Source organism: Hemicordylus capensis, chromosome 1 (assembly GCF_027244095.1).
Source record: "Hemicordylus capensis ecotype Gifberg chromosome 1, rHemCap1.1.pri, whole genome shotgun sequence".
Classification (NCBI taxonomy): Eukaryota; Metazoa; Chordata; class Lepidosauria; order Squamata; family Cordylidae; genus Hemicordylus; species Hemicordylus capensis.
Window position 1 is genome coordinate 216765521 of NC_069657.1, and position 24572 is coordinate 216790092.

The 24572-nt window shown below is 44.8% G+C and overlaps 1 protein-coding gene across 2 annotated transcripts in view; it reads right to left on the reverse strand.

Annotated features, from left to right (window-relative positions):
- The window catches only part of PGAP1 (post-GPI attachment to proteins inositol deacylase 1), an 89929-nt gene extending 71035 nt beyond the window's left edge, over positions 1 to 18894 (reverse strand). The window contains exons 1-2 of one of the 2 annotated variants that reach the window (XM_053280288.1): positions 18325 to 18894; positions 3189 to 3342 (exon numbers count right to left, since the gene is read on the reverse strand). In XM_053280288.1, the coding sequence (XP_053136263.1) occupies positions 3189 to 3342; positions 18325 to 18894 (724 nt within the window). The remainder of the gene's footprint in view (positions 1 to 3188; positions 3343 to 18324) is intronic. The other variant, XM_053280279.1, reaches the window with a different exon arrangement.
- Positions 18895 to 24572: the final 5678 nt, after the last annotated feature.

Below are 24572 nucleotides of genomic sequence, written 5' to 3' on the forward strand. Positions count from 1 at the left end.
TCAAGGCATGCTGTTCTTTGGATAGTCAGAGCAGTAATGCTTTATCCACACACATCCAGCATATTTACATAACTTTCCTTTCCCTTTGTTGGGCAAGATTACTCACCCAGATTATGCTCAAGTAGGAATACACCTCTTTGTTTTGCATGGAATCTGCCACATTCAGGGTGGACAGCATTGCCTGGTAATTCCTTCAGAGCATCTTTCAAGGTATAAGCTTCGGCTGATACGCCAGCTGTGTCCGTTTCTTGAGGTGAACGACCTCAAAACAGTGGTACATCAGCTGGTAACCTCCAGACTGGATTACCGTAATGCGCTCTATGTGGGGCTGCCCTTGTACGTAGTCCGGAAACTACAACTGCTCCAGAATGCAGCAACCAGGCTGGTCTCTGGGTCATCTTGGAGAGACCATATAACTCCTGTATTGAAGGAGCTACACTGGCTGTGATATGTTTCCGGGCAAAATACAAGGTGCTGGTTATAACCTATAAAGCCCTAAACAGTTTGGGCCCTGGATATTTAAGGGAACGCCTTCTTCGGTATGAACCCCACTGCCCACTGAGATCTGCTGGAGAGGTCCGTCTGCAGCTGCCACCGGCTTGTCTGGTGGCTACTCAGGGACGGGCCTTCTCTGCTGCTGCCCCTAGGCTTTGGAATGCGCTCCCTAGTGAAATAAGAGCCTCTCCATCTCTGACAGCTTTTTAAAAGTCTTATTAATGTTGTTTTAATGCTGTTTTAAAATATTATTTTTAAATTTTTAAATTGTTGTAATGTGTGTGTTTCCCCCCTCCCCATTTTTGTCTTAACGAATGTTTTACTTTGTTTTTATCCTGTTGTAAACTGCCCAGAGACGCAAGTTTTGGGTGGCATAAAAATGTTTTAATAAATAGATAAATAAATAAATAAATAAAGTACCTCTGGCCAAAGCACATGGCCTCCAATTCCTGAACCCACTATCTCAGAACCTTCTTAGTTCCACTATCCATGGACTCTCAAAGGGAATTATAGCTTTCATTCCTCGCTCTATTCTCTCCCCCGCCTCTCTGCCTGCTTCTCATGAGGAGATCTGCAAGTGCAGCAAATGCACCACCGGATCAAGGATAGGTAAACTAACCTTTGGCTTCCTTCCGAAGCCCCCTCACCCCATCCCTGTCTCTCTCTCTTCAGCCTTCCCGCTGTCAAGCACCTTCCACAGAAAGTCTTATGTCAGGCTCTGGTCAAGTACCTTAACCAAGCTGATCGATCTCTAATTAGGACTTCAGCTAAATTATTGCTTACAGTGTTAGTCAAGATTTATTGCCTTGCCTAACAAAACTTTTAAACTGTATTTCCATCTCATCCCCCCCCCCCCGATTACCAATCTTGCAGAAATTTGACACTGGAACCAAACTGCTCCCTCTAGCCAAGCTAATTCTCCACGCTAAGCCAAAAGCATAATCGAGGTGTCTAGCCAGGATCTCGGGGCAGATCTGGTAGCACACCAGAAATCAATACTTCCCCTCAAATGCTTTTCTTAGACATTTTTATAACACCGTACTGACCTGTAGTACCAATCTGTAGTGGGCTAGGCATGAAACCAGAATGTTTTCTGGCTTGCAAGCATCTGTTACCATGGAGACCAGGGGAACAAGTGATAAGAGGCTCTTGTCACAGTGGTTACATCTAAAATGCTTATGAACTACAGAGATGGGGGACTGGTCCAGCATATTAAGAGGCAGAAGCGTTTTGGAAACTGGAGACTAATGCTGAAGAACCTAATCCATATCCAAAACATTTTTTAAAAGGGCAGGGGGAGTCCATGGTAAAGAGGCCCTTCACTAATACTATACTATTAAAAATAGCATTATATGAGAGAAGCATTCTTTGTCCCCACTGCTTCCATATTCAAAACCATAATATAAAATGCTGTAGACTATAATCCTAGTCCTATAGTCAAGACGTACAATATTTGTACAAATGCATTATTTTATCTACCTCAGCAGATCTTGTATTATCTACTTTGCATTACTATAAATGCAATTAACAGAACTGGATATAAAGTTAAAAGTAGCTTCCATTAATTTTAAGCAGATATTAATTCAACTGATATAACCACATGACTTCATACATTTCTCTGAGACATGGTGTACCTATTAACATCGATACATGGCACAGCGTGCACTTAAAATACATTAAACATAAACTAAGTATTACTGATTACAGTAAGTTTGCACTGTAAGCCATTGTAATACATTACCTTGATTCTCCAAACTTTCTTCCAGGAAACATTCTCTCTCTTGTATCCAGTGTTGTTTCTCCACTGGATACAAGAGGGGGAGGGGAGCATGATTCAAATGGGATTTTGCTCTAAATCTAATTACAGATATCCATACAATATCTTCTGTGATTATTCCAATAATCCTCTGATGACTCTATTCTAGGGCTGGTTCTCATGTCTATTTAGAAGTCTACATTAGAACATTAGCCTCAGTATTATTTGCTTATATGGCTCAAAACATATGACACCAGAAAAAACCAGGAGGCTAAATAATCCCTTCAGCAATCAGAATATATTCAGAAGTCACCCTGGAATGTAGTTAGCAATTTAATTCACCCCAACAATACACTCAGATTTCTACTAGATATTATTTAGTTAGCAAAACAACTTAGAGCGCATAATGAGTTTTCTCCAAATCCACATTAAAATGTGAGCTACAACTCTAAACTAATTCTGCTTCAAAGTTCATCAGTAATACTCTACTAAATCAAGGCTTCCACAGCAATGTTTGTGGTTATTCTCCTCAATTTAGCTAATGTTTGGCAGCACTGTCCATATTTAATATTGATGGCATCCTATAACCCAAATGGTTTGGTTTCTTTCTTTTAAAAAAATTATTCCTCACTACCTCTACAAACTCCTTCTTGCTTACATCTTCTACTTTAAAAAATGAAACCCGTGGCTCTCAAAAGTATAGTTGATGCACTGGAGAGATTACATATTGCAAGACAGATTCTATTCATCATGATGTGACTGCTACTATATAGAACACAAGTTACTCTGCTAACAATTAAATAAGGACCAGCTATGCAGTAGAACATCTCCTATCTCGTGTGAAGACCCATTACTGTCCCTTTTAGTTAACAATGCACAGATACTAAAACTCTTCTTGCTTTATTATATATGACTATATATCCTTCAGATAGCTTACCTTGTTTGAAACTGCCAGCATTGCCTGGAAGAAAGAGGACTGGAATTCCAGTTAACAACAGATTTCTGTTTTCTTCTGCATAACTACCTTCTCCATAGAGATAGAGTTCATAGGCTGGATAACGTCTAGATATCTTCCGAGGGAGCTTTATTTTCTGTAATACAAAATTATTTTGAGGGCATCAAAGGTCATAGTTTATTGTATAAAATATTATCTATTTGTGCTGAAAACCAGCTACAGGAGGAAGAATTTAGGCAACATTTATGTAGAGAACATGTGTGCTCAGTACATCTTATGCAAGCATGGGGGACAGAGAGAGGGAAGCTCATTGTTTGTACCAGATCCTGGTAGCTAGCCTGAAATACATGTATTCCAAGGCAGCATTCAGATGTAAACAGCTACCTGCAGTTAAACCTAGCCAAGGTTGTAAATCCATTACGCCCAAACGCATGGAACCATGGTTATGGCTCAAAAGATAACTCTGGTTTGCCTCACCAAACTCCAATTGGAACCTTAGGTTACCGCTAAGTTTCACTGCTGAGGCGTTATGTCTCACTCTTTGTGCCCAAGACACCAAGACCCTTGCAGAGCACACTGTGCAGTTTCCTTGCCCACAGCCAGCAAGGATGGCTTGGCATGGGGAAGGAGCTGCTTGATTGACAGGTGTGTTTCAACAGCAGGCACAGGGCAGATATGAGGTGGTGGGCAGGGGGTGGCAGTGTACCCACACCAAGGGTTCTCTTCTCAAGAGCAAGACTGGGAGAAGATGCATGTAGTTCCTGCTGTGCTGACCCCTCTTCTCTTAATTGGTGCTATGCCCCCAAAACTGCCACCTTGCAAAAGAGAGGACATACAGCGCAAACGTGTTTCCACAGTGGGGATGCACAGCCCAGTAACAGTGCACCCGCCTCTCATTCTGCGAGCAAACACGACAATGTAGTACAGTATATTAGTTTGACCCTGTTAACAAAAGTGATGGGGATGGTTTGTGTAAATATTGAGAGGGCACTTGTTTTGAAGCATTGTCCTCCCCATGAAGCAGCCTAGTCATTGTCTGCAATGTTACTCATTTACTCCACAGCCATACAGGATGCTTTTGTGAGGTAGGGAGCGAGCTGTAGGGGCATGCAGAAGGAGCCTTGCCCTGCCACAAGAACTGCCCAGAGATCTGCAGATGGAGGCCATCCTTGGCCTGTCTGTACCCTGAGCCCGCTTGCTGCCAGAGAACAAAAGATGCATCTGTCAATGATGCCTGCTCCCTGTCTTTGCCCTTAGCTATTGCCCTGAAGCTGGCACGTTTATTGATGTGTCCCAGCGCACTATGGTTGAATGTTTCAAATTGCAAACTCTTGCTCGGCCCTCGAGACTACAAGCACCTTATGTCCCTGCACCTGACCCTATGCCCCCATGTGGCAACTGTGCCTGACTGACCACACCCCCACATGTTCAGTCCCGCATTAGCATGCATGAGTCATTCGCCCAACAGCATATACCCACCCCTGCCCACATGTCCCCTCTCCCACTACCGGAGTTTGCCTGGTCGTGGCTTGGTGAACATCTGCGGCACAAACTGGAGTCCAGAACTGGAACCTCGGCCATCTTTAACTGTGATTAGCCATTATGTCCTAATGCAGACTAAGAATGCTAAAGTTATGGGTTCTGTTCATGTTAACAGAAGATAGATAACCAAATCCTTATATTCAAAAGATCACTAAGCTCATAAGACACAGACAGAAAGACACACTTGAAGAAAACCATACACCAGAATACAAAGCGTGTAAATCAGAAGCAGCTTGTATCTACCCTACAGGGTGCCTATAGCTGATGACTTTTTAAAACATCTTGTTGGTAGTAGATTCAAGAGGAGCCTACATCAAAGAGAAGATAAGGGCAAGAGTTACTCCACCCCCAGATTATATATTGTATTATATATTGTTACTAGCTGAACTGGTCCCAGAGTATCGCGCCTGTAGTTCTCCGCACCCCACCCTGCTCCTCCTCCCCCACTCACTGGCCTTCCATGTGGCTAGCAGGCGGGCTTGGAGAAGGAGACTGCACCGTCCTCTCCACTGCCCACCCGCATTTCACATTCGGCCCCAGTGTGGGCCTTCCTTTCTTTGGGCTGGCAAGCGGGCCTCTCGCTTGCTGCTGCCGCTTCTCTGCCCACTGGCCACAGTTTTCTTCCTGGCCACAGCCATCCTACCGCCGTTTTTTCTGCCCGGCCAGCTATCCACTGCCATCTCCCCCCCCCACACACACCAGCTCAGCTGCTGCTGCCATTTTCTTCCCTCCCGCCCGTGGCTATCCAGCAGCTCTCCAACTCTTGCGAGAGCTGCCACACATGGGAATAGCCATGAGTACGTCATAGATACATATATACATAACTCTTGCGAGAGCTGCCATACATGGGAATAGCCATGAGTACGTCATATATACATATATACACACACATACACACACGCATATATATATAGATATAGATATTCTGAACTGTGTTCTGCAAGAAAGTCCAGGTAAAAATCATGACTGCTGTAGGTTATTACTTATTTATTGTGTTATATTTCTGTCTGGTTGATTACTGTAATAAAGATTCAATTCAATTCCAATCTGAACTTGGGAAGTCGATTTGGTTCCAACTTCTCTGACTCCTATTTTGGAAAATTCAGAGCATTCGAAGCTCCAAATGGCAATGGAACCACTGCCCCGGCCAATCGCAGCTGGCAAAGAACACCCATCTTCTGCCCTCTATCTGCCTGTGCATCATCTCCTTTTAAAAAGTTTTTTTTTTTAATGTTTTAGCCCATTTTTCAACTCACATTTTAAAAGTGGCCTATTTCCAGGTTTCCCTCTGAGATTCTCTGATATTACATCACTTCCCCTAGATTCTCTGATGTCTCATTACTTTTCTTCCCAGTTTCATAGTGAGTATTTCTTGGTTTATTTTAAGAATTATTTAGATGGTCAGGGGGGGAAACCTGACTCTGACATTCTGAAGGGTCCAAAAGACCCCAAACCAGCATTTGTGGGATCCAGTCAGATCAGGTTGGACCCAATCCCAACATTTACAAACATGCATCGCTGATACTTTGAGACTCCCTACCATTCAGGGAACAAACAGCAATCCAACAGAACAAATTATAGTGTACAGGGCGGGAACAGGGTAAGTTAAAAATTCAGATTCCTTTCTCAGATCTCCATTCAATGCCAAGAGAAATTAGCATTTTTGTGTTTCACTATGCTTTAGGACAGCTACAGCTGCTAAGGGGGAAAAAAAGATTTAACATTAAATATTCATGACTAACATTTCCTGCTCAAAGCAACATCATTGTGATAAGAAACCATAACAGAGGGAAGAGAAATCCAAGTATAATGCTTTTTAAATGCTCCTGGAGACATTTAAGTAAAGGTAAACTCACTTAAGTTATTAAGTGTAGACAGTCTTTCAAAGGCTTAAATTAACCCTTCAAGAGCTTAAATTAACCAAAATCCTTGCCATCCTCTTATTTTTTTAAAATTAGTTTTTCAATAACAGTACAGAGCATAGACTGGAAGGACTATCTGTAGCATAGGAAATGGTATTAATACAATTCCGCCCTGGCTGCAACAAAACCAAACCCTACCCCCATCTCACAATCAAGTCCAAGTCCCATAGTTTACCAACTATTAAATGTACAAAGACTAATAAATATAAACTACAACCCAAAGTAAGAGTGCAGTTTACCAGGAGAAAATGGTTTTAGTTTGTCCGAGGTGTTGTGGGATCTTTGTCCTGAGAAACATAATTCCAATAAGGTTGCCATCTGAAGTAATGCAGTTCGCCAATTTCTAAGATATTTTTTCATATTTTAAATGTATTGATATTTTGTCCTCAAATGTAACTCTCGCCTGCCTTAACCAGGACACCGTTAAATGATATGTTTTGATAGTCCTATCTAGTTTATATGGCACAAGTTGCCAATAACAATACTTTGCATTAGGGATGTGCACAGAACTGACGGGGGGTGGTTCAAAGGCAGGGGGCATACTTTTAAGGGAGGAGGAGGGTGCCCTTACCCCACCCACCACATTTCTCCTGCTGGCGTTCCCGCCACATTTCTCTTGCTGGCGTTGGGGCAGCAGCATACCTCCTGGCCGCTCCCGTGTCCTCTTCAGCCGAAAGTAAAAGGAAGTACATGGCACGTGTGCGTGCACGTCAGGCGCGCGCAGAAGCACCGGGTACTTCCATTTACTTCTGGCCAAGGATGTCACTAGGGCGGCAGGGAGGTATGCTGCCGCCCTGACAGGAACTCTTAAAATGGAGCGCCAGCAGGGGAAATGTGGCAGGAGGGTTAAGGGCACCCTCCTCCACACTTCAAGGTATGCCCCACACCTTCGCACCGGCAGTTCTGTGCACATCCCTACTTTACGTATATGGCCGCCCCATAACAAGTTGTTATCTGGGCAGCTCACAAAACAGCAAAATATATAATTAAACACACATTTCAAATAATGTAGGACTGGCCCTTGAAACATCCCCAAGGACAAAAAAAAAAAAATACACCAAGTCAAACATAAGCATGGAGTTCTCACAAGAAAGCCAGGACTTATGGAAACCTGGGTCTGAAAAGTTTTAAAGCTTAAGCTACTAAGCAATTGTTAGACAGGCCACTTGCCCCCACCCTGCCACCCTTTCAGTCCACGTTGGGTGGCCTGGCTGGCCACATGAAGTACCCCAGAACAAACAGGCATTTCATGCTGCAGAGGAAATGGGCCTCAAACTGGACCAGATAGTCCTGTTGTGCAAAGGTTAGACCAATGGGAAAACTACATGTAAACCAGGGAGGCAGCCCCACTGAATCATGTGTCTCCTTGAGGAAGCCTGAATTTATGCCAGACAGAATAAATATTATTATGCTAAAAAGCATGAGGGGCTAGAAGTAGATTTTAATCTATTCAGACACCCTGAAACACAATCAAAGCCAGGAACCTAATCTAGGTATGCAGATTGTGGACAACAGAGCTGTTTTGTTCTGGTCTTACTCTGAATAGACACAGCCCCACCCACACTCATTACAAGGCCTATTACCCTGAACCTGCCTTTGGAACCGAGAGTTTTCCACCTGCACACGACAAAACCCTATATAAATGTTGTCTCCCTCAGCCATGTGGAATTGCTCTATTTCTGGCAACAGAATTCCTGAGAAGTAGCAAGCCCACTACTGTTGCAGGACTTTGACAAACAAGATTTCAGCCAGGCACCTGCTTCGTGCCCACCCCTCTTTTATGCTGAATCACAAGGTTGCTGATCCCTGAGCTGACCAAACTACAAAGCCCAATCCTGAGCTGAAATCTGAGCATTCCTTGTGTGTGACAGTTTGTGGGAAAGCTTGCTCTACATTGCCTTGAACATTTTTGGCAACCTGTGTCTTTGGGTCCCTTCTCTGTGTGGGTTTGCATTCGATCATTCCTGTGCCTGCCTGACTGAGAGCCCCCAGACTCCCTGAGCAGAAAGATCCTTAAGCAGAACTGCTAGAAAGAAGCCTTTGAGGCTGGGTTACTCTTTGTATGGGCTTGCTGTAAGCTAACACTGCACCTGACTGCCTGACAACCCCAGTGCTTCCTATTTGCTAGCTTGAGAGTTCAGACAGAGCCATAGAAATCTGACTGTCACACCAGCATCCAGCTGTCTCTCTTTGCATAACCTTTGCAAGGCGACCCTGCCTTTTAGTTTCATACATGAACCAAAATAAATGGATGGGTAACTAACCTCTCTTTTACTCCACCCAATTCCCCCCACATTCCAATACAAGCTGTTAGAGCCTCCACTCCCTCATTATTTAGTACCTGGGAAGTGCCTTTATCCCTCATGCTACAAGGAGGCTGTCAGGAAAGGCTTATTTAAATCATATACCAGAATTTTCTTTCATTCTAAATTCCATTTTGAGCTTGTCTGACCTCACATTTAGTCTTGTGTCTGCGTGCCTCCTAGTCACATAGCCAACCTGCTTTCCATATAACCACTTGCTTGTATCAGACAGTCATTTGGGTGCTAAATGGCCAAGCCACCATGCAAGTGGATTCCCCTGTTCTAAGAATCTGCAACTATCAGGGAAGCACTTAGTTGTTGAATTCAGTGCTCAGACCAATTGACCAACATCCTGCAGGGATGTCAGCTCAGTCTAAGAGAAGGATGTTTAATTATTACCTAGTTCAATCTTTCCCATGTCAGACAGTGAAATCACACGTCTTTTATTATAAAAACTAAGAGTTGTTGCTCTCGTGGGGTTCTGTTCCTCTTTCTTGAGGTAATGACTTCTGTGTTAGTTTAGCTTTCTTTTTTTAGCTGTGAGTGACAGGTGAATCCTGGCTACAGAGTTCCAGAGACGGCACAGAGATTGCCATGATGCAAGTTTTTAATTTCTCAACCGATATTTTATCCTCCTGCATAACATCAGACAGCATGCAAGATCAATCTTGACATTTTTGAATATTTGCCTTTTACATGTTCTAATGCCTGTGAACTGCCTCTTTTTATACTTACTTAAAATAGATTTTAAATTCTTGTTTAGCCATAAGGTACCCCTGCTAACTGAGCAAAGAGACACCTTTTAAAGTGGTGATTCTCTTGCAGCAGGGAAATGACTTGAAGAGCAAGCCAGAGGTAGCCGGTTCAAATCCCCACTGGTTTGTTTCCTAGACTATGAGGAAACACCTATATCAGGCAGCATCGATATAGGAAGATGTTGAAAGGCATCAACTCATACTACGCGGGAAGAGGCAATGGCAAACCCCTCTTGTATTCTACCAAATACAGCCACAGGGCTCTGTGGTCACCAGGAGTCAACACCGACTTGATGGCACACTTTACCTTTAAAGCAACTGGCTATCCAACCCAAGCACAGCAACCCTCTAGTGGCTGTTGCTGGTATCTGCCTTAGGTTGCTTTTTAGATTGTGAGCCCTTTGGGGACAGGGGACCATCTTATTTATGTATTATTTATTTTTCTATGTAAACCACTTTGAGAACTTTGGTTGAAGAGTGGTATATAAATATTCATAGTAGTAGTAGTAGTAGTAGTAGTAGTAGAAGGTTGCCTGTGCTGACTTTTAACTATGTTTGCCTCCCCACAATGCCCACTCTAGCTTCATGACTGAAATTGATTTGAGACATTTAAAATATAATCAAGGGGTCAACCCTGTTTGGGGCTAAGCAAGGGAAGTTTTCCCCATAAGGGAGTGGTGGCAATGTTATCAATAGGGTTAAAAAGAACCCTGGGGGCACAGTGAGGCCAACTGGACAAGTTAAATGGAAAACTCAAGGTAGCTACTACTTTTCTTTTTCTATGCTTTTCAAAGTAAGAAGAGTGGGTGTGGTACAGCATTATGGCTGAGGAAGGACAGTCTCAAACTTTGAGATCTGACCAGGCCTCTAAACTTGTGCTGTCTTTTGGAGCCAGCACCAATAGTCTGTTCCACGGGGGAGTACATAAAGATATTTGCATGCAGTCATGTGCATACAGCCTAAATCAGGCCTGCACAACTTAAGGCCCGATGGCTAGATCTGGCCTATGGGGACCTTTTTGCTGGCCCCAAATAAGAATACTGTATAGCAACAGCAAGAGTTAAGAAGAGCTCCTATTCTGTTATGCTGATCACAACAGAAGTGGTTCGCCATTTGAGACCTAATATCCCCCACCCCTCGGCTGGAGCCTACTACTAACACCTTCCCTCTTTCCCCTCACTCCTACCCCTGACTCTAACCCTCTGCCTTTCATTAATATTTTAAATAATTAAGTTAAATGCAATAATTAATGTGCTTAAATTAACCTTGACCCCTGCACAGCAAGTCATGGTTGATTCCGGCCCACCAAGGCATTTGAGCTGGGCACCCCTGGCCTAAATAAATAGTGGGGCATTTACCCTAACTGCTGCTAAAAGAATCAAGCAGGATCTCCCTGAACTCCCTAGAACAACTCTTTCTGAACTAACCTTCTCAAATCACAGTATGATAATGGATAATAAGATAGTCATTCTTCACCAATCCAATGTGGATCAGTGAGGCTCCACTGCTAAGGTAAACTCAAGCTTCCCAGGGCTTGGCTAGCAGGGAAACAAGGCAACATCTGCCACAAAACCCATTTCCCTTCCAAGTGCTTCATGCTTCTAAGGGGAGTGTAGAGTGTAACCTGTTTAACCTGTGTAATGGAGTCCCATGGTTCAAATCTCAATCCAGCTATTAGTTCAGAGATGTGCCAAAGGTCATGCAGTACCTCCCATCCACTCCACGAGGATCATACTTGCTTACACTATAGGGCGACTGTAACTATTTATGAAAAATCTGTAAATGACTAATTATTAACCCATCAATTAATGCCAAGGAATAGTGATAGGTTTTGCAACACCTTTAGTATTTCCCTTTTGTAGCTGTATTTAAGTATTAGGTAATCTTTATACTTTCCTTCTTCAAAGCATTACAAAATGCTGAAGTACTGTAGAAGTTTTATTTCAACCTTTTTTTTTTTAAGGGTACTACCAACAATGTTAAACAGCAGGTGCTCAGAACGTATTCCCTGTTACAAAACTAACTATTCATTCGCTTTATTCAGTACTTGCGAAAGCTAAAATGTGCAGTGGCAGAAAGCCCATGGATAATTAGCTTTTCCCAAAAAAACTAGCTTGGCAGTTCTTGATCTGTAGCATTTGGTTGAGAGATCCTGAGGCACACAAAATCTATAAATAACCGTATGTTTGAGGTCTGTAGAATCTACCAAAGACAACCACAAAGTTCTGTGGTTGCTAGGAGTCAACACCGACTCTATGGCACACTTTACTATACACCACAGCCAATTTACAGATGTGGCAACCAATAGTTTGCACAGGGTAAACGCATGAGCCCTCCCTCATTGGCTCTCCTTCTGATCAGAGCAGAGTCTACTCTGTTCACACCATCACTGTGCAAAATGTGCAAATGCTGCCAGTATCTATAATCATGATATCATTTTAAACAAGTGAGAAGATAGTGGAAATTGGTAACATAAATACATACAGTAATCATGTGTAAGCCCAAAACACAAGATGCAGTCTCCACATGTTCAGTGACTGCACCCATGCTACCTTTATTGTTGCTATTCCGTCTTTCAGGTTAAAAACCTCTGCAAGTGACTTAAAACCAGTTAAAAGCAGCAGTAATGCATTAAAAAAAATCCAGCCTCGGCAGTTTAAAACAATATAAAAGCTAGTTTAAACAAAGTGATATTTGTGCAATTCATACCACTACCAAGAACCACCCCCCAATCTCCAGGTAATGACATGAAGTCATGGAAAGGTTCAGTCAGAGAGGTTTACGGCATTTCTAGAGGCAGTCTATCTTGTTCGAACAGCAGCAGCACCTTGGTCAGAGAACCTTTCCCCACATGTGTGTACACCAGGTAGCCTTAATTTGAACCAGACCTCAACAGATTCCAGAATGCATTTCAATGCCTTGGTTGTGCACAGGCACATGGAGTAAAGAAAAAAAACACAAGATTGTTTCAGCACTTGCACAGGATCCCCTTCTCTTAAACAGCAGCATGTCCACACAGCTGGAATTCGGAGATGAGCTCCCAGGCAAGTTTGAATCCTGACACCTAATTTTAGAAAGGAAGTACTAAAGTATACAAGAAAATTTCTGCAAGTCATAAACAACCTATGCTACATCAGTCCAATGCACAATTCAACAGTACTGTTTCCTGAACAGTTTGACAATAGCAGCAGAAGTTATAAGGAATTGTTTTAGATTCTGACCCGATTTGTCCTCAGCAAAACCTTAACAATAAAAAACTAAAGTATTAACTCAACATAGTTTAAAACACCTTGTATATTTTACTTTATTCAGATAACCCACTAGAGAGAAACCAATTCACTCAAATCATCAGATAACCATTCTCCCTTTTTCTTTTCAATTTGTAGCAAAGTCTGGTTTTTTATCATCGACACTCCCACACATTGCATGCAAAACCTAGCTATTATTGCACAGAAGATTCCAAGGCTAGAGCAGATTTCAACACCCAAATTACAACTCAAGTCAGGTGCAGAAGACTGTGTGGGTGTCCTCTCTCAAGCCCTTTAATGTTCTCAGGATTTTTCTTTTTTTGTTTTGTTTTTACAAACCTGAAGTTGATTCCCAACTCCTTGTCAAACAGAGGAATCGAAGTTTGCAAATTTCTGCTCCCCAAAATAAGCTCAGTCATCCTAAATCACACACCCCGGGCACAGATATTGTTTCTAGCCCCAAACTTCATTTTGTCACAAAGCATGCTCCAACATAATGCCCACAAATCAACTGTACTCCCCTTGACAATATGTCCACAAATCAGGAGCACGGGCAAAGGCCTAAAGGATATCTGAAGGACCATCTTCTCCCACATGATCCTGTCCACACATTATAGTTGTCAGAAAAGCTCTTCTTCCTGTCCTTCACTTTTTGAGATGCAGAAGTAGGGCAGGGTCTTCTTCCCATCCCTGGCAGCTGAGTGCATCTCAAAAAGTGAACAGGAAGAAGAGCTTTTCTGACAACTATAATGTGTGGACAGGATCATGTGGGAGAAGATGGTCCTTCAGATATCCTTTAGGCCTTTGAAGACCGAAACCAGCACACTATCTGACATCGGACTAAATTAGTCATGGGTAGTCCCATTGAAATTGGACAAATTAGTCTGGATGCCAGGCAGTGTGATGGTTTTGGTCTTTAAAGGTCTGAACAAACATGGAAATGAATTGGGAGCCATCTGAATTATATATATACTAGTATTTTTTAGCCCGTTGAAATAACAGGCGCTAGTACCTCCCCCCCCTTCTTCCTTCTCCCTCTCTCTCGCCCAGCCAGAGGAGAGGCTAAACAATATTTCATCCCCTTGCAAGGAGGGGGGCTCGGAGAACCCCACCCACCAATCTCCCCGCGAATCTCCCCTCTCGGCACGGCCGCCGCCGCCGCCAGCGGGGCCAGTCTCCTCGGCGGCGGCACTGCTGCCGCCAGCGGGGCCAGTCTCCTCAGCGCGGCGGGCCAGTCTCCTCGGCGCGGCCGCCGCCAACGGGGCCATTCTTCTCAGCGTGGAGGCAGCCGCCGCCAGTAGGGCCAGTCTCCTCGACGTGGCCGCCACCGTCTTTCCCTGCTCCGAGCCAACATGGCCACCTGGTGCTGGCGGTCGTGTCTCCCTTGGTCTGTTCTGGGCATGCGCTCCGCACATGCCCAGAACAGCCCAGGGAGGCACAGACACACGCCTTGGTGTCCACGGACAGACACCAAGGCTTTTATTAGAGAGGATATGGCACCCACTGCTGTTCGCAGAGACTATGACTGGTTCCAATATATTTAAGGATTTAATAACTTTTCCTGTGAGATCTGGCTCCGCCTCTCTGACCTTATCCAGACATCAAGGTAAGATGATTCTGTTTAGACACACCTTTTATTGCAGTGCTCTCTGATTCTGCGGTAGCACTGCATTTTTAAATGTTTTTTAAAAACTAAGTAATTTCACAAGAAACAAGCCACAAGTTAGGAATATTCCTCCCTTTGCTGCTATCTTTTGTTTTTGGGTAGACATACTGCTGGCTCAATCCTAAATTTCTCCACTGTTTTTTTATGGGCAGCTCTCACTTCCGGACCCGGGTGGAGGGAGAGAAGGGTCTAAAGCAAGACCAGTGGATGCCGGGGCAGAGTACACCTTTAATAATCAGTAAAAGCTCCTACCATCCAGCATCCCACACAGCAAAATGACAGCACAGCAAGCTTTTGCCTGCTGACCACTCAAATGGCCACCACACATGCACATTGGCCAGCTAAGCAGCAGGAGGGGCACCCAGTAGGTTGGCCACAAGGTGGGAACTTTTACTGATAGTTCTATAGTTGAGCCATGAAATATTGATAGTATAAGCTGCAGGAAAGGGGAGAAAATAAGGCTTGGTAATTGGTCTGTTTGAGCTCCTACCTAACAGCCTACAATATCTTGGAGATCATGATTGGGATCTGGGAGTTGTTCGATGGTTGTTAGTTAGGAGGGAGAGTGTGGGGTTTGTGTGTCTTGTTCTGTTAAAAGATATCAGAAATGCATGGCTATTACTTGCATAAGAAAGACAAAAGTGAAGTTTACAACAACAACAAAATACTCACTTCCCTGAATTATACAGCGGAAATCCAGGAAAGGCACAATTTTCTTTCTCACTCTCCTAAAACCTCCTTCCTCTATCCCCACCATCTTGAGATATAATATTTGGGTTCAGGTCTGACAATCAGCCCTGAAGCTGAACCTTTTAGCGCTATACAGTACTGTATGGGAAAGTTTCAAGAAGTTGGAAAACAAGATTCACATTCCAGGCTGGAACATGAGCACCCTGAACAGAAGTATTTCTGCAAGGGGCAGGGGACAGAATGCAACATTTTGGTTCATGCACCCAATTTTTCCCTTTAATACTGAACTTGGATGGTCTTGTGGCTTATCAGTTTGGAAGTAAAATGAGGCTACCCAAAAGCAAATGGCAGTAGTTTCCACATAGTGAGAGAACCATGAAGTTAATGCAGAAGTATATACATTTAATTAAAAGAAAAATACATTGAAAACCCCACAACAAACCATCTCAACAAGGATCCATGCTCAGTGCCTTTCAGAACTTATGGCACACTGAGGACAGTTGAGCCAGGAATACCAAATGTGTGTACTGTACTGGAAGAGAAGGAAAGTGAATGGAACAGAGAATTCACCAAATTTAGCTCCTAACAGCACATAGAATACTAGAGGGGAGATTGGGGTTGGGTTGATTTGCAGGTTAAAAACTTCCTCTCCCTGCACTACACAGAAATGTTTCAGGAGTGAGAAAACAGAACAAAAAATGCTTTCCCCCCTTTGCCATTCTCCAGAAACATCTCTGACCATTGGCTATACTGTATAGGTTTAGAAGCACTCAGGTTTAGAAGTGAGAGTCAGCCCTAAACCCAGACCTTTAGCATTTTATAGTAAGATAAACTTTCAGGAGAACTGGAAAGAAAATAAGGTATTCCGTTCCTTTCCCGCTCCTGTTCAAGCCCCAGAAAGCTCTACAAGGGTTCCTGAAGCCAGCTTCTAGGCTGGCTAGAGCCCTACTGTTTGGGGTTGTGAACACTGTTGTGGGCTCTCACTTGCAAAAGCGTATATGCTAAAACAGGTTTGTGCCTAGGATGACCAGATGCAATCAACAGCTGCAGAGAGAAGAAACTGTTGGCAGATTCAGTTTTTCCTCACCCCCACAATATTTTCTCCCTCTATGCTAAAGCTGCTAAATAAATAAGCTGCTAAATTTCAATCCATGAAAGGATTAAAAAACCTCTGTTGCACTGATCTTCACTGGACAGGTCTTGGACCACCACATTTCCTATGGTGGGTCACACTGGAAGCACCACCAAAATAAAATAAAAAAGGTTGATGAAGAGCAAAAGAGATAAAACGAGTTGGGAGGGGAGGGAAGAGGGAAATGACAATTGTAGATGCATAATAATAAAGGTACAAGTGATACTAAGGTATGTCCCCCTGGTACACTTTGAAATTATAGGCAAGCCCTAGTTCTGAAAAGATTAAAGGCCACTGCTCTTATGATACGAGTTGTGTCCACACCAGAAAAGCCCTTAGATTATTAGAAATTGAATTCTGGAGAATCCACTGGGGCAAAAAAGACAGGAAAAGAACACTGTGCTTTTCTAAGAAGTGAATTTATATGGGCAAATATCTTGAGTGCTCCTGCAGTTATTTAGGGCATAGACTTAAAGATCGCTCAACACAGGCTATGTTAAACAGGGGCGTAAACTTGGTGTGGGGGCTCAAGCCCCTTCTGGGATTTCCCAGAGAGAGCAATGCCCCCGCTGGGCTGCCAGGTGGGGGCAGTGGAACTCAAACCCCTCTCTGGATTTCCTGGGGGAGGCAATCCCCCCACACACACACACTGCCAGGTAGCATCAGCAAGCTCTCATGCTCTAGTTCCTCGGTCAGTTGAACACAATCAGTCCTCTCTTGTCTTTGTAGCAACTCAGCAAGTTATTAGGAGGCACAGCCACCTCTCCGGGCTCTTTCACACTAAGATTAGATGTAGTGAAACAAGGAAAAAAATCTAATGATGCTCTATGCATGAAGGTGCTCTGCCCAGAGCGACCCCATTCCCTGAAGGGATTATTTTACAGTGCTCACATGTAGTCTCCCATTCAAAGGCAAACCAGGATAGGCCCTGCTTAGCAAAGACAATTCATGCTTTCTACCACAAGACCTCTCCTCCCATGAGCCCCATACCCCCGCCTGGGAAACTGAGAAGTCTACGCCCCTGATGTAAAGCCTTATATAATGAATATGAGGGACACCCCCGCACTCATATTCGAGTAAATAACACAATGTTTCGCGTTTACTAGGAGAGATGATGGGGCTCAAAGCAGCTTGGCAAGTGCGACAGCCGAGAACTGTGACCACCTCCGCCAGGTGGAGACTTGCCGTCTTTTCCAGCCAGACAGGAGACTCAACTTGCTGCTGCCAACTCCTATTACAGCTCCGTACCTTCCCCAGCTCTGAGCCACGGAACGAGCTCCTGTTCAGCGCTCTCAGTCAAACTAAACTCCGACCGAGCAGAAACCGAGAGGCGTGCACACCTATTGAGGAAACGGAGCTCGTGCAGTCCCCGCACATTTGCGCGCAACGCAAGTGAAGGGATTGCGCTCCGAAGGGAGAAGGTTCAGCACGGTAGTAGCCGCCGCAATCGGCGCCAGTACAGGAGAGATTCTAACTCCAGTGGCAGCCAAGTGGGGGGGGCGATGCCAACAGCCATCCACGCCCTTGTCGTTCTTGCACACACGCCCCCAGGGGAAGCAGCTCGCGTTCTCACAGACATGGGGAGGAGGAGGAGAGGAGGAGAAAGGTCCCCCACTTGCCACCTCCCTTTCGGCACGTCCAAACTCTGACTGGGCGGAAGGGAGAGGGGAAACTGGAGCGTCCCCCTGAAGTCTCCTCCTTCAGCCGGCTGGCAGGCACTGGCGGAGCCTCTGCTCCTCGGCACCCAGAGGACTCCTTCTGGAGAGGGGGAGAGAGAGGGAGCTCCCCTCGCCGCTGCCTTCCTCCAACCCCCTCTGGCAGGCAACCTCCCCTAAGCACCTCCGTTCCCCCAGCACTCACCAGATACTCGGGATACTCGAACATGTAGGTCATGCTGCACCGGTTCTCCTCGTACAGGAAAAGCACGTCCCGGACGCCCAGCAAGACGAGAACCGCCAGCGCCCCGCAGAGCACCCCTGCAGCCACGGGGGCCCCGGGGAGCCTCCAGGTCCATCCCCTGCTGCCCTCCTCGGCTTCGCCCATCCCAGGGAAGCTCCTCTGGGCGCCTCCGTGCTCCCAGGGTCTCGGCCCCTGCACCACCAGCTTCGCACAGGCGCCGGGGAAGGCGGGGCGCCAAAACAGACCCAGAGAGACCGGCTTGACGAGCCCGGGGGGCGGGGCCGGCTTCAAAACCTGACGGAAGGGAAGGCGGGAAATCGCAAGAGGTCCGCCATACTTGGAAGGTCGGAAGAGGGCCGAAGAACCCCCCCGACCCAGCCGCCATTTCGGGATTGTCCTCAAGCGGAGTTTGGGGGTTGGCCGCCATCTTGGCGGGAAAGTCTTGCTAAGCGGGGGGTCTACTCTCTTGGGGAGAAACACGTGTGCGGCGCCAGCCCGGCGAGCCATGCTCGGAAGGGGCTTGTCGGCCATGGTGGGAAGGACGGTGGACCCCTTTGCCCCGCCCATCCCTGGTTGCAAAGCAGGACGAGCAGCGGGTTAGAATTTTGGGGGAAAGAAGGGTGAGAGAGAGGCTCAAAGCGCTTCCATTTAGTCCTAAATTGGGCGGAGATTCCCTGCAGCTAACCCGTAGTGAAGGAGATACATGTATGCTCGGGAGTATGTTCCATTAAAAAAAATACACACATTTGTGAACTGAGTATTTAAAAACACACAAAGTGCAGTTAATACAAGTTTAAGCAATTCTTTAAAAACGGGCAGAAAGCACACAAACTACATCAGCAAGAGAACAAGCAGAGCCCAAATGATCACTGACGTGTTTATGAAGACCAGAAGAAAAAGCGGGATAAGAATGTAAAAATAAATAAATAAAAATCTTTCAACAAAGAACTGAGTATTTAAAAACACACAAAGTGCAGTTAATACAAGTTTAAGCAATTCTTTAAAAACGGGCAGAAAGCACACAAATTACATCAGCAAGAGAACAAGCAGAGCCCAAATGATCACTGACGTGTTTATAAAGACCAGAAGAAAAAGCAGGATAAGAATGTAAAAATAAATAAATAAAATTCTTTCAACAAAGAATTGAGTATTTAAAAACACACAAAGTGCAGTTAATACAAGTTTAAGCAATTCTTTAAAAACAGGCAGAAAGCATACAAACTACATCAGCAAGAGAACAAGCAGAGCCCAAATGATCACTGACGTGTTTATAAAGACCAGAAGAAAAAGCAGGATAAGAATGTAAAAATAAATAAATAAAATTCTTTCAACAAACTGCAAATTCCAGAGAGTGAATTTGCACTACACTACACCCTCTCACCCAGTTTTCAAGGAATAGAACTGCCCAATGGAAGCAAGATCAAGAACCTGGAAGAGAAAGAACCTTACAAATACTTGGGCATTCTCCAGGCTTGCACACACTGAAGTTAAAAGAAAAATTGGACATGAATACATCAGGAGAGTCAGAAAAATCCTAAAGTCCAAACTCAATGGCAGGAACACCATACCATCCATAAACACCTGGGCTATACCTATTATCAGATACACTGCAGGAATAATAGACTGGACCCAGGCAGAGCTAGAGACGCTAGATCGTAAGACCAGGAAAATCATGACCATCAATCATGCTCTGCACCCCCGCAGTGATGTCGATAGGCTATACCTGCCTCGCAGCTCAGGTGGAAGAGGAATGCTGCAAGTCCATCAAACAGTAGAGGAGGAGAAAAGAGGCCTTGAAGAATATATCAAGGACAGTGAAGAAGACACACTTCAAATGGTCAATAATGATAAACTATTCAACACCAATGAAACAAAGCAGGCCTACAAGAAAGAACAAGTCAAGAACCGAGCAGAAAAATGGAAAAATCAGCCACTGCATGGTCAATATTTGCACAATATAAGTGGAAAATCAAACATCACCAAGACCTGGCAATGGCTTAAGAATGGCAACTTGAAGAAAGAAACAGAGGGTTTAGTACTGGCTGCACAAGAACAAGCACTAAGAACAAATGCAATAAGAGCAAAAGTCGAAAAGTCAACAACAAACAGAAAGTGCCACCTTGGTAAAGAAGCAGATGAAACGGTGGACCACCTGATCAGTTGTTGTAAAAAGATTGCACAGACTGACTACAAACAAAGGCATGACAAGGTAGCAGGGATGATACACTGGAACATCTGCAAAAAATACAAGCTACCTGTAGCCAAAGATTGATGGGACCATACTGATATGAATTCGGTTCTTCCCTGGGTCCGCCTCTTAGTCAATCAAACAGACTCAGTGGGAATCATTTAGAGGCTTTTATTGCTACTGCAGTTTTAGCAATAGGTAATTAGTGGGCTTACGCTCTCAAACTGATTACAGTTTGGTTATAGGTGCATCTTACATTTATACAAACAATCTGAATGGTGCTGACACCCTAGACACAGTATACGTGACAATAAAATGGTGGTCTAAATATCTAGTACGCATGCGAATGATTCATTGTTCATCTGGTGATTACTCCTTATTTGGTTATATCCTGTTTTCTTAACTGTCAGCAAAGAACAGTGAGAAACTTGTGAGAACCAAGTATCATAGATACAATTTAGTGGAGAAAGATAACGACGTTGATCATGAGAGGCAGTGATGTCCCTGAGCTGGGCTGGGGTTACTTTAAGTTAAGATGAGGTTTTCTAAGTAAAATGGAGTTGCTTTGGTTTTCTAAACACATCAATACAATTGAAAAAGTTGTAGAAAATGAAGATGTAAAAATATTATGGGACTTCTGACCACAAACAGACAAACATCTGCCACACAATACACCAGATATAACTGTAGTTGAGAAGAAAGAAAAACAAGTGAAAATAATCGACATAGCAATACCAGGGGATAGCAGAATAGAAGAAAAAGAAATAGAAAAAATCACCAAATACAAAGATCTACAAATTGAAATGGAAAGGCTGTGGCAGAAAAAGACCCAAATAATCCCAGTGGTCATTGGTGCCCTGGGTGCAGTTCCAAAAGACCTTGAAGAGCACCTCAACACCATAGGGGCCACAGAAATCACCATCAGCCAATTACAAAAAGCAGCTTTACTGGGAACAGCCTATATTCTGTGATGATATCTATTATAATAATAACAGCAACAACACTGACAATAAAATTAAGCCATCCCAGGTACTTGGGAAGGACTCGATGTCTGGTTAAAACAAACCAGTCAATAACACCTGTCTGACTATGTAAACAACTATAACAATAATAATGATGATGATGATGATGATGACATTTTATATCTCGCTCTTCCTCCAAGGAGCCCAGAGCGGTGTACTACATACTTAGGTTTCTCCTCACAACAACCCTGTTAAATCGGTTAGGCTGAGAGAGAAGTGACTGGCCCAGAGTCACCCAGCAAGACTGGCTGAATGGGAAATTGAACTCAGGTCTCCCCAGTCCTAGAAGCAGGTTATCATCTGATTATTTAAAGAATCATTAAAAACCCAAAGTCTGGAAGGTTGTGGTTCTTTTTAACGTATCAGTATCCTTACACACTTGAAAATTATTGTTAGGGCACAGAAAATGGGCACAGAGGCTTGGTGCATCTTGGCACAAATGCAGCCTCTGCTGTGGTACCTTAAAATTGTTGGCTGACATGTGGAAAAATACTCAGAGTAATCCCATTGTGATTGAATGTTAGGCATTTCCTAACTTCTCCTTCTCATCTCAATGGGACTAGGAGTTATTTTCCTCATGTTGGCCACTCATGACCACATAATGGTCTTAATATGGCACCAGCAAAGCCCCAGATGTTTCAAGGTAGTAGTTCCTGTTTGAACATGTACCACCATGAAGTCGAACATATCACATTTATAGACATCTATTAGTGTTTTTAAGCCCGTTAAAATAACGGGCGCTAGTAGGGATATGATCTGATGCCGCCGTTTCTTTCGTTTGCGGGTCCGGTCCGGTCTTGCCGCCGTGGTTTTTTGGGTTTTTTTCCCTCGGCTGGGCTGGTCCCGCCCCCGTCATCTCTCCTCATCCCCTGGCCTGGCTGGTCCTGCCGGCGTCGTTTCTCTTCTTCCTGGGTCGGGCCCGGTCCCGCTGCCGCTGCCTTTCCCCTCCCCGCGGCAGGGCCAGATCCTTTGCCGCCGCTTCTCCCCTCCCCGCGGCCGGGCCGGACCCGCCACCGCCGCTGTTCCCTTCCCCGCGGCTTGGCTGGATCCACTGCCGCCTCTCCCCTCCCCGTGGCCGGTCTCGCCGCTGCTGCCTTGGATGTCCCCGCGGCAGGGCCGCCGGACCCGCCGCCGCCGTTCCCTTCCCCGCGGCCGGGCTGGATCCACCGCCGCCGCCTCTCCCCTCCCTGTGGTCGTTCTCGCCGCTGCTGGCTCGGATCTCCCCGCGGCAGGGCCGTTTCCGCTGCCGCCGCCTTCGCCCTCCCCGCAGTCCGACCAGTCCCGCGGCCGTTGGCTCCGGCCTTCCTGCGGCCAACATGGCCGCCGTGTCTCTGCGGCCATATCTTTCTCGGAGGTTCTGGGCATGCGCTCCGTGCATGCCCAGAACAGCCGAGAAAGACACGGGCACAGAGACACGGGCGCACACCTAACCATTTTATTATAGAGGATAACTGGGCAGGTGGTGGATCACTATTTATCAGATCATGGATTGACACATACATGCTTACATATTTGAGGCCAGCACAGGGAAAATTACATCTCAATACATCCCATAACTCTGCACATTTACTTTGCATTTACTCTGCACATTTACTTACTTTCCCAGCATGAGCAGGAGAGTAACCATCTGAAGACTAAGGAGGAGGGGAAGGTAACTTTAGGGAACATAAACAGAAATTAGAACACTGCTGGATCAAAACAAACAGGCTACTCCTTTGACAGAGGAGTAGCTTGAGTGGGGGATTCATTCCAGTTGAGTACCTCAGCTTAGGAAGATAGGAGCTGCCTAATACTGAGTCAGACCATAGATCCATCTAGCTCAGTATTGTTTACACAGACCGGCAGCAACTTCTCCAAGGTTGCAGGCAGGAATCTCTCTCAGCCCTATCTAAGGGAACTTGTCTTTTATCTATCTATCTATCTATCTATCTATCTATCTATCTATCTATCTATCTATCATACTTTAATACCGCCCCAAATGCAAGTTCTCTGAGTGGTTTACAAGACAATAAAAACAACCAATAAAAAGAATAACATTTAAAGATTAACATTTAAAATTTAAAAAGTTAAAACTATTTAAACAATATCTAATTAAAAGCCTGGGTGAACAAATGCATCTTGACTGCCCTTTCAAAAGTTGTAAGAGATGGAGAGGCTCTTATTTCAGCAGGAAGTGTGTTCCAAAGCCTCGGGGCAGCAATGGAGAAGCCCGGTCCCTGAGGAGCTGCCAGATGAGCTGGTGGCAACTGCAGACAAACCTCTCCAGATGATCTCAATGGGCGGGGCAGTTCATAGCAAATAAGACGTTTTCTTAAATACCCAGGGCCCAAGCTCTTTAGGGCTTTATAGGTTATAACCAAAACCTTGTACTTTGCCCGGAAACTTATTGGCAGCCAGTGTAGATCTTTTAAGAAAGGAGTGATATGGTCTCTCCGAGATGACCCAGAGACCAACCTGGCTGCCGCATTCTGGATTAACTGCAGTTTCCGGACTATGTACAAAGGCAGCCCCACATAGAGTGCATTGCAGTAGTCAAGTTAAAATCTTCTGCTCTTCCCAGAATGGCTCCATCCCCTGAGGGGAATATCTTTCAGTGCTCACACATCAAGACTCTCTTTCACATGCAGCCAAGGCAGACCCAGCTTAGCTAAAGGGACATGTCATGCTTGCCATCACAGGACCAGCTCTCCTTGTGGGAGGGGTCGCATTCCTGAAGAGAGGCAGTTTGACTGATCGTCTTGAATACAAGGGTCAGACCAGAGGAGCTTTGCTGCCAGGTGTTTGCAAACAGATAATGAAGGGGTTTTGCAGGACTTTAGTGCGAGATTGGCAGGGAATTCTGTGGGGAGGTACAACGTGATGCCTCCTCATCACACGAGAGACATCCAGTGCAAGAATAAGGTGAGTACTACCCAACATTTTAAATTTTCTTGGAGAACAAAACTAAAAACCATTAATTAGCTGATAACTGTACCTAGTTCGTAGTACGGATGTGCACA